Genomic DNA, 10,136 nt, shown 5'->3' with positions numbered 1-10,136 from the left:
ATGTTTCAAGGGCCTAAGCAGCGGCTACAGTCTAAATACCCTAACAAGATAAAAGGGAGGTTGTTTACGAGTCCGAGACTCCCTGATGAGTTTGTAATCCTATAAGAATAAAACAAAGCCGTCAGTCATCCAGCTTTGTGCTGAAATGTCCATGCTTCCCGGCCGGCCATCAAAGGACACGGTGTTCAGCAGTTGGTTGTGGATGTTGTGTCACAAAAAAAAACCAAAACAAACTAAACAAAATACACCTCTGAACTGAGTGGCACGAGCTATTTTTTGTTTATATAATGATCTGTAAATCTCAGGACAGCTTCATAGGTTACAAACACCACCATGTTCACAGGAAAGGCACGAAGGCAGTTTAAACCCAGTCCTTTGAAAAGCACTTTTGCACCCTCCTTCCGCACGCTTTCCCGAGCACAGTGGACGAGGCCTTTGTACTTGTGCTGGTCCGATTCATCTGTTTGCATCCGGGACTTGATGACATCCATGGGAGTCGCTAATCCCCAGGCCAGGACTCCAGCGAAACCACCAGAAAGCAGCACCACGAGGAAACCTGCGGGAGCGAAGGGAGGAGCGGTTAACGGGAGCCTTGCGCCGATAATTTGTGAGCTGACTTGGTTAACGTTCATGTTTTTCAGCAGTTATTTTGTCCATCTCTTGCAGTTGTGAGTTTTCAGCGATCTCACACAAATTTCACAGCATACTCATCTTTGCATCCATCATACCGGCTCGTGCAGGGGCAGCAGCTATTTTAACATCGCACCATGATGTGATGCAGCCTGAGAGCACCCACACCCGCTTCAGCTGGGTCTGCTTGTTTTTATAACTCTCAGGAAGATGCTCTTTGCTGAATGTCACCCGTTTGATCTTTTCTCGAAGCGGATAGCTGTTTTTTGGAGCAAAACCGCAACCAGGAAACTTGAGTGTCTTTACGTTCTGCACCTGGCCTTTATTTTCAAGCTCTGGACTGATCCTGATGGCTCCTGGGAGGTTCGTCCATGTTTCATTTTCTAGTTACACATCCTGATTCTGCACCCAGAGGATTTCACACCCGCATTCCAGGCACCGTAATCCCCCGTCCCGCAGGGAGAGGAGTGGCTGCTGCGGGGCAGGGGGGTGCGGGCGAAGCCCTCGCTCGCAGGCTGCTGCCACCCGCACCGGGAGGGCACAGATGGCCCCGGGACGCTGGGAAGCAAACACACAGCGACCCTGCGTGAGGACCGGATCTGGGTGAGGCTTTATAGGTACCGGGTGATGTTTGCCGAGACCTGGATGTCCCTCTCAGCGTGGCGCTAAATAAGCCGCTTTTGCGGGTAATGCCAGATGCTCTCTGATTCCTACCTGGTTTATTTTTCCCAGCTGGTGTGAGCCAGTCGCACAGAGCAGAGTAGGTAAGAAAATATATTGCAGAAGAAGCGCAATCCCTGCAGAGTAATGCAGAGCAGCCCTTGTAGAGACCCCCAAGACCTTCCTCCTTGGCGATCACCTTCAGACAGTGCAGAGACCCCCGGTACTTTGGCTTGGAAAGAGGCTGGGGAGATGTGATGGAAGGATGCGGGTTCCTCTGAGTCTGCATGCGAACTTTAGCCACTTCACTAGGGGTCATCAACACAACCTGTAACACCAGAGGATGGTATTTTAACCCTTCACACTTAACCAGTGTTTTGATCAGGCAGATCCTGATCAAATCCCTCGTCTCCCACCTTTTCAGGCAATAATATTGCCTGAAGCAGGCAAGTTCCAGCCCCCTCCACTCTGCCTGTGCTAAATCCCACCCAGCAGCAGCAGCAGGACGCGTGTGGGAGCCGCACTGTGCAGAGCAGAAGGCAGAAATCAACACAGGATATTAAACAACTGTAACAACTTATTAAACCTGATGGGCATGGAAAGGGGATGTCCTCAGCTATAGCAGCCATCAAGGCTCTTGTAGGTATCTGTGTTTGGAACCAAGGCCATAAAGACTTTTTAAAAAATTAACCTGCGTTAAGTAGAGTCGCTGCCTGCTAGGAAACATCTAGAAACCCGACCATCTGGACTGCTCTGTAAGAGGATTGCCTGTGACCGAGCACGCGTTTCCGCCCAGCACGTCATCGGGGCGCCGGGGTGAGCTCTGCCCCGTTGGCAGCGCCCACGGGCGCTCACAGAAATCCACCTGCTTCGGGGAAACGGCTCTCGGGTTCAGCCTCGCTCACCTCCCTGTCCTGGGGTCACACGCGTTTGCCAGGGAGCATCACTTCTCAGTGGTGCCCCGGTGAGTTTTGGGTCCTGACTATTTTGAGTTACGTCTCTCTCACATAAACACACCATCAGAGCTGCTCAAAGTTTACTGCCCAGGTTGTTTTACTTCCTTTTTCTGCATTTCCTTCCAAGGTCCATGTCGTTCTTAACAGTGTGTTCTTAAGTGTTTTGGTGCTCTAAACCAGGATGGAGCCAACCAGTGAAGGGGTGGCATGGGCAGAGCGTGACACCCCCCCTGTGAAAACAAACCCACTGGACTTGTTGCAGGCTCCCCCGCCAGAAAACATTCACTGCATTTCCAACCTTCTGTGTTTATGAACAAGATCTCTTGTTGTCCTTTCCCTTTCGGCTGTTTACCTACCCGGGCAGCACCGGCAGCACCTCCGGCAAGAGAAACATCCAGCTTGGAGGGCTTCGCCTCTGCGGCCCCGTATCGCAGCTTGCAGATGGTACAAAGGAAGTTCTTGTACGCGCCAAAGGAAACAGAAGAAATCACCGATACTGAGAGGACCGATGCAGACACACCTTTGTAAAATCCCCAAATCTAGTTGGGAAGAGAAAGAACAGAAAGCTTTTAAGAGGGAACGGCGTGGGAAAGCATCTGTCCAAAAACACTGGCTCTACATGGCTGAGCCAAAACTTACAGCTCATCGGCAAAGCTAAATTTCATCCTGACCCTTCTCACAACACACGGTTGCATGTAAGTGCTGCCCGTCCTCCCCAGGCTGACAGAGTCAGCTCTGCTTCTCTGAAACAAGTGGTCCATAGCTGGTATCAGCAATTCTGATGAGCGGTACCTACTTTTTCTGTCCTGTATGTTTCCTGAATGCAGTGCCAAATCCCGTTGTAATGCCTCTCGGTCTGAATTCTCACCTAGGAATACAGGGACAACTTTGAAATGCAGATATCAGGTTAAAAAATAAAAATAAAAAATCCACAAGTGCCATAGCAGCAAACCAGATAATTATTTATAAAATAGCATTGCCAAAAATTTACTCTTTTTTTTTTTAAAAAAAAAAAAAAGAGAAAAACAACACAACCAAATAAAGTGAAATATGTTGATGTAACAGAGATGACGCATTATCATGGGACTGGTTTTCTAAAAAGGAGGGGGAAAGCAAAAGGGCCTGTTTGTTTTCAGTCTGTAGTCAAGAAATAAAGCTCCAACAGGTACCTTCACTGTGTCCAACGGGTAACCCACTGCTGTGCTCAGACCACCTGAAACAGAGAGCGTATTGGAGATGGTTAACAGCACATGTCACGACAGACCGTTTTCCCCCATCGCGGGAAGGCGTTAGGGGAAGGGCAGAAAAATGCAGCTTCAGAGCCCTGCCGTGCTTGGCACCAGACCTCTCCCGAGCTCCAGGGATGTCATTTGAGCCAAGAATGACAGAGCAAAATGCGCAGATTTCTCTGCCTGACCAAGGCATGCTCAGCCGAGGAATTCGAGCGCCACAGGATACTTATGAGGAGGAATAACTCCACAGTACAAGCGAGACTGGGGGAGACACAGAAAGCACTGCTGCAGGAAGGTTGAAGGGATGACCTGTACAATATTGGACTGTTTCTGTTCCCCCTCTCAGGTTAAGCAGTAACACATCTTTGGACTATAACCCGGCACCCCTGCATGAGGTGCAAAGCGTCCCCACTCACATGAGGGGTCTCTGGAGCCATTTTTGGTTCTCCATGCTTGACTTGGAAACACTAAGAAATAAAAGCAGCGGTCACAAGATATCTATAAGAGGGCTGGTCCTCAGGCATTACAGGTTCTCAGCAATCTGTCTTCCTTCTGGAAGGCAAGAGAGGTACTGCTGCTCCCTCCTGCTCACCAGGGACTGCAGAAAAGGAGCCTTAGGGGAGACCTTATCGCTCTCCACAACTACCTGAAAGGAGGTTGCAGCGAGGAGGGGGTCAGTCTCTTCTCCCAAGTAACAAGCGATAGGACAAGAGGAAACAGTCTCAAGTTGTGCCAGGGGAGGTTTAGATTGGATACTAGGGAAAAATTCTTCACAGAACGCGTTATCAAGCATTGGAAGAGGCTGCCCAGGGAAGCAGTGGAATTGCCATCTCTGGACGTATTTAAAAGACGGGTAGATGTGGTGCTGAGGAACATGGCTTAGTGGTGGGTTTGGCAGTGTCAGGTTAATGGTTGGACTTGATGATTTTAAAATTCCCTTCCAACCTAGATAATTCCGTGATTCTATGTCCTGGCTGCACCTTACAAAGCACATCTAAAGCCCTGACGGAGGAGTTCATGGGGCATTAGAGTCCACAGCACCAAGCTGGACTAAGCCTCTGAAGCACATCTCCTATGTGCACCAAACACGGCTGCAAAAGCCGAGCAAGGAGCAAAAACCAGGGTTGCCTGCAGCCCCGGCAGGATGGTGTGAGGCCGGGGCGCCGCACAACCAACGGTGCTGCTCTGTGGTGAGACTCCCGGCCCCCCGCCACCGGGGGCTCCACAGGATGAAGGGGCAGCGTGGGATTAGCACCGGGCGTGCACAACGCCAGCGCGCTCCGCAGTATGACCCGCACGCCAGCAGACTGCGACACTCCGACTGCGGCATCAATGGCACGTCCAGTGTGCTTGGAGGGGTTGTCAATCCTCTACCGACACCCAGGCTCATTGCGAGATCTTAAAGCAGCCACTGGAGTTGGAAACATATTAATCCTGTGAGACAAAGTGACTGCCTTAATGGCAGACAAGGAGAGCAAAAAAGCTCCAACATGGACTTCTCTTGGTCACAGCCACCCACCGTCCCTGCCCTTACCTCACGGTGTTTCTCAGCTCTGATCTAAATGCATCTGCTGGCAGATACACCAGATGATGAAGGGGCTGACCAGCTAACTTCCTCCCAGTACATCAGCTGCCAAGTCATCTGAGAGGAAATTGGGCTGGAGGGAGAACGGAGCTGTATCCGTGTGAGTTATTTAGGCAGAGATCAAGTACATACAAGAGCTGGATAAGCCCTTCAGGAACCAGGCAGCCACAGATAACAGTGTGTGTCTGATGGCTCACGAGTTCAAAACTGCCTCTCAACTGCCACTTCTTTAAAAAAAAAAAAGAAGAAAAAGGTACTTAAAAATTTATTAATCACAGTGAGCATTTCACTAGGCATGTTCATCTGTGGTTACGTGGCTGCTTGGGAGCTCTGGAAAGCTCTACTACATTTTGGAAAAAAGCAGCAGCTGCTGGTGTGAGTCACCAGGAGACAATCCCAAGGTGCATTCCTTAGAAGAAAACAAGCAACAGCATCTTGCTTGCATAAAAATGAGGGTTTTTTCTGCAAAAATCTCTATCAAATCTGCCACCAGATGAATAGCAATGAAGGCGAAAAATGGGCCAAGAAGCCACCTTCTGTATTTCAAAACTAAAAAGAGATCAGGCTGGAAGAGAGACAGCTATGGGGGAACACACAGACAGAGCAATACGGCTCAAAGGAGCAATGCCTCTGGTCCGAGCAGAGTGGCAATGCAAAAAGTCACCCGGGGCCACCTGTACTGTCCCAGATTCCCAGCCACCAGCCAGAGGCAGACGGCAAACACTGACCCCGCCAGCCAGGGAAGAGTAGCACATAAGTCAATGTCAGCATGACTGTGCTGACCTCAGAGGTGCGGTCCCCTGGCCCAAGAACTTGTCCCAGACGGGAGGATTTGGCATCGTACCGCTTTCAGGCTTCATGAGCCTCAGAGGCGGTGCGTGCGGGCTGAGCAGACACTGGTGGTTTAGGGGCACACGTGCCTTGCACAGCTAAGCCCTGGCTTGGTCCACCAGCTCAGGAAGGTAGGAGCCCTGTCTCATGCACATCAGGTACCAAGGCTGATTCGGGTCAGTGTTTGACAAGAGGTGCCTCCCTTCCAGAGAAATTGCCCTGTTCACACATGAAGATGCAGAGACAGAAGCAACATACACAAAATAAAGCAGGTTTGCCCCAAAACATCCTATTTCCCATTGCTTCTGAGTCCTAAGGGCTCCTGCGCACCTTGGGTCCAGCAAGGACCAAATGCCTCCGCTTGGGAGGAGACCATAAGCATAAATTTTTCACTGCTCCCACCCCAAACCTCCAAACAGCCACAGCCTGCCGTGAACTGCGCTCTTTCAGAGCCAAAGCACTCAAGGCAGTTAAGTTGTCAGAGCTGAGGAGCTCAGCCAAGTCCATCAAAGGCTGAGGAAGAAGTGCTCTGCACAATGTCACGCAATATAAATAGCCTGGGACAAAGATAGCACGACCCACACATGCCCTGTTTGCACAGCAGACTCAAACAAGACCAGCAATGGATAGCATGCATACAGGAGAGGGATCCTGTGGGACGCCCGCTGAGTAACACCGCACCAGCTGTGGTGAAAATCAATGGTAAAACCAGGTGAATGATCTTCATTGGGTCGTAGTCAGCCATTTTTCATGCCTACTTTTACCTGAGATGTCCTCAGGTGTTGCGCAGAGGTTATGGCATCCCCTGCCCGCACACACACACAGAGCGCAGGGCCAAAACTGGATTACTCGCAGTCTCTTCACGAGTCAGGTGACTCCGACCAGGCGACTCGAATGAGGAGGGATCCTGGCAGGGTGACCACTGCAACGGTAATTAGCACAGAGCAAGCGGCAGCCATACGGAGCCCACCAGGCTGCAACAGTCCCAAGCTGGTGGCAAACCCCTGGCTGAGAGACCCAGGGAGAGGCAGGGATCATGGTCCATGCACTGGATGGGCAGACAGAAACTTCCAAAGACCTTTATTTTGTGAAGAGCTGGGAACATAAGAAGTGCCCCATATCCTAAACAAGCTGAACTCCATCCAGTAACGTGACCCTGGCAGTGGCCAGCAGGAGCTGCTTTAGCCATAAGGACAAGAAGACAGCATGTTCCTGCCGTAAGTGGACTATTTTATCTAACCTTGGACTGCATGTGACTGGTGTGTAACCTTGCAGTAAGATGTGGAGAGGCCTGGGCATGCTGCAGACCCTGCTGCTCTACCACCACTGGGTGAACCTCAGCTTCTCCTTCCCAAATCTTTACAACCGGCATAAGAGTCAAGTAGTTCCAGAGTTGTCAACAGCCCTCATCATCAATACCCATCCTCTGCTGTGGCCCAGGCTGCTGCCGTAGCAGGGCTAGAAAACATACATGGGGTCACAGGAAAATTCAAGTTGGAAGGAACCTCAGGAGGTCTCTACTACAACCTCCTGCTCAGCTTTATTGGCCTGGATGGACATCCTTGTAGATGAGCTGCTTTCAAGGACATCCTGCCCCATTTGGTGGTTATTGAAAGTTTCCATGTCATTAAGCATGTTCCTCTCACATATGTTCCATCTGGAGTCGCAGCAGGCCACTGTTTCCTGGGCAGAAGATGCTGAGCTTGTCCTGTGGCCACAGAAGCAATAGCTCAGACGAGATGCACAATACTTGTGCGGGTGCCTGAGCCAGGCTGGATCATTACATGGGATTCAAGAGGGCAGCATCTCTGCTGGTTTTCAGAGGTGCTTAGGCCATGCTTTCTCCAAAACACTCCAAAAACAGATCAAGGTCACAAGAATGCAATTTACTAAACAGAAATTCTGTTATTATCTGTGTCTCCTCTTGAGTTGTCTGATGCACTTCGGCTGGGTTTGTAGCCTCCTTGGGAACATGAAGACTGCTTCAGCTCTAACAAACACAAGCCATGAAACAAGCTCAGCACCAAAACCATCCCAGTTCTCACAGGAAAGCTGTCCCATGTCAGGGTAGGGACCGCAGCCCTGAAGCCCTGCCCCGGCACCCTGCACATGTCTATGTGGAAGCTCCCCGCAGGGAACAGCATGCCAGAAAACATCTCTGTCTGCCAGGGAAAAGTGCGTTACCCCTCTTAGAAAAACCCCAAGCTGCACACAGATGTCAGAATGGAAAAATCTTGCTCCCTGACACCCCGGAGTCAGTGAGGTATGTTAAAACAACCAAAGACATTTCTGATCCCAACCGGAGCTCCCCAGCCTGCATCCTCCCAGGCTGAGCCCGTTCCCAGGGCACCCACGGGAGATGCTCACTGCGCATGATGCTGGTGCCCAGACAGGCCGACTTCGCACAAATCATGGCCTCACACAGGAGTGGGGGCAGAATGCTGAGGTGAATGGCCGCTCTGAAACTGTGCTTTCAACTGTCCACATTCCCTTGTGCAAGAAGTTTATCCTTAAAGTGGCTCAACTACAACTGCGCCAACAAAAGCAAAGGAGTCCAAGCAGCAAACGCAATGGTCACTGTCCTGCTGAGCTGAGCCCAGTCATTAACGGGATGTCTCAGAGGAGGTTCGGTGAATCCTTCCAGGGATGGACATCCCGTGGCCAGCCTCAGCACAGGGCTACCATCTCCGCCGAGTGCTTTAAAGTCAGCAATGAGAGAGGAGGAGAAAGGCAAGCTGTCATGGAGGGGTTGGTTATAACCCTCTCTCCCATGAAAGGTCCTTCCCAAGCAGGGTCTCCCAGCACCGACACCCCGAGCAACAGGCACCTCCAGGGCTGGATGCTGATGAAACACCAAACCTTGCCCCTCTTGCACATTTTGGGTGATGAGCAATAAGGGGCTGCAGAATAAAACTCATCATGGTCCTTCCCAGGGACTGAGCATCTGCACCAGGACCACAGGCTGCTCCTGGTGAGGGAACCTGCCAAATTTCAGCAGATCTCAAAGTGAGATCTGGCACACAGGCTTGGGTTGGGCATCTCAGCCATCTGGCAGGTTCAGGTTTACCTGGCCTTTCTGGCAGCAGCGACGTCACGGCTCTTGTCTTGGTATTTGATACTCCACTAAATCTGACAAGATTTCAGAAAAGAAATGAAACCGATGGCTACAATTTGTTGCTTAAAACAAAGCTGGGTTTGAGCAGTACACGCTCTAAAAATGTCTAGAACGAAATCACGCTTTTCCCCCTCTGCTTTTTTTTATATCTGGCTAACCTACTTTCTCCCAGATCAAAGCCTGCTGCGTAGCACGCCTGCGCTGAAACTGCCATCACGACTGCAAATACATCTTAACCTCAGATAATGCGAAGGGCATTCATTCAGACCTTCTCCACCACAAAAAGCCGTGCCTCCACCCCTCTCATCCCACAAACCGCATCCCCAACACCACAGAGCCACCACCCCGACAGCCTGCCAGGACCCCCAGGCACCAGACACGTGAGGCTTTGCCGTCTGAGCATCACTCGCCAGTTTGTATCCACACACAACGTATTCCGCTTTGTCTCTTCCTATCAGAGTTTTGCCCTGTCCGGCTGCAATTAGGAGAGAGGAGATGGCAGGGCAATGACCTCAGCTGACCAAATTGCCACGCTGCCTCTCCAGTGCCTCCGTGAGCCGGCTCTGATGACATTGTCCGCTTAATAAAGAACGCACTTTTAACGAGCAGCCCCCATCGAAAGACTCTCAGCCGTACCGTTGAGAACTGCCCGCTGGCTAAACGAGAAAGAAACACAGAGATCCATTTTCATCAACAACCACTACTTTACGTATTTACCTCCAATGGCCCCGGCAATGAAATCCATCCAGACCGAGCCTGCTGCCTTAATTACCCTGATTAAGCGTTAGGGAGGTAGAAGAAGGGAGGATACCGGTTCCGTCTTTCCAGAGCCCCGCAGGTCCTTCGGAGACAGTGTGATTTGCAGTATGAAACACCTTCCTACTGTCTTCTCTTGCCTCTGGGGATTGTGAGCCTTGTGGATACTTGTTGAATTTGTACACTGGAGGCAGAGACGGGCAGCCTGGAGCTGTTCCAGGAACACAGTGAATAAGTAATCCCGTGAAGCCCTGCAATGCTGCGCCAGAGCCGCTGTTCCCAGTGCCCCTCTGCTCGGAAAATCACAAGGGGTGGCGCCTTGCAGGGTAATGCTGGCTGTGACGGGGCCATTCCCAGTTGTACCCGTTAAC

At 51.0% G+C, this 10,136-nt stretch overlaps 1 protein-coding gene across 1 annotated transcript; it reads right to left on the bottom strand.

Annotated features, from left to right (window-relative positions):
- Positions 1-269: 269 nt before the first annotated feature.
- Positions 270-9,754, bottom strand: SLC25A47 (solute carrier family 25, member 47). Its single transcript, XM_009891041.1, has 6 exons — positions 9,727-9,754; positions 3,416-3,459; positions 3,043-3,114; positions 2,603-2,785; positions 1,345-1,618; positions 270-556 (listed from the first exon to the last, which is right to left on the bottom strand). Exons 1-6 carry the CDS (start codon positions 9,752-9,754, stop codon positions 270-272), a joined length of 888 nt encoding a protein of 295 aa, XP_009889343.1.
- Between the last annotated feature and the right edge of the window lie 382 nt (positions 9,755-10,136).

This window comes from Charadrius vociferus, unplaced genomic scaffold (genome assembly GCF_000708025.1).
Source record: "Charadrius vociferus isolate BGI_N301 unplaced genomic scaffold, ASM70802v2 scaffold228, whole genome shotgun sequence".
Classification (NCBI taxonomy): domain Eukaryota; kingdom Metazoa; phylum Chordata; class Aves; order Charadriiformes; family Charadriidae; genus Charadrius; species Charadrius vociferus.
This window is presented reverse-complemented; position numbering and strand designations above follow the sequence as displayed.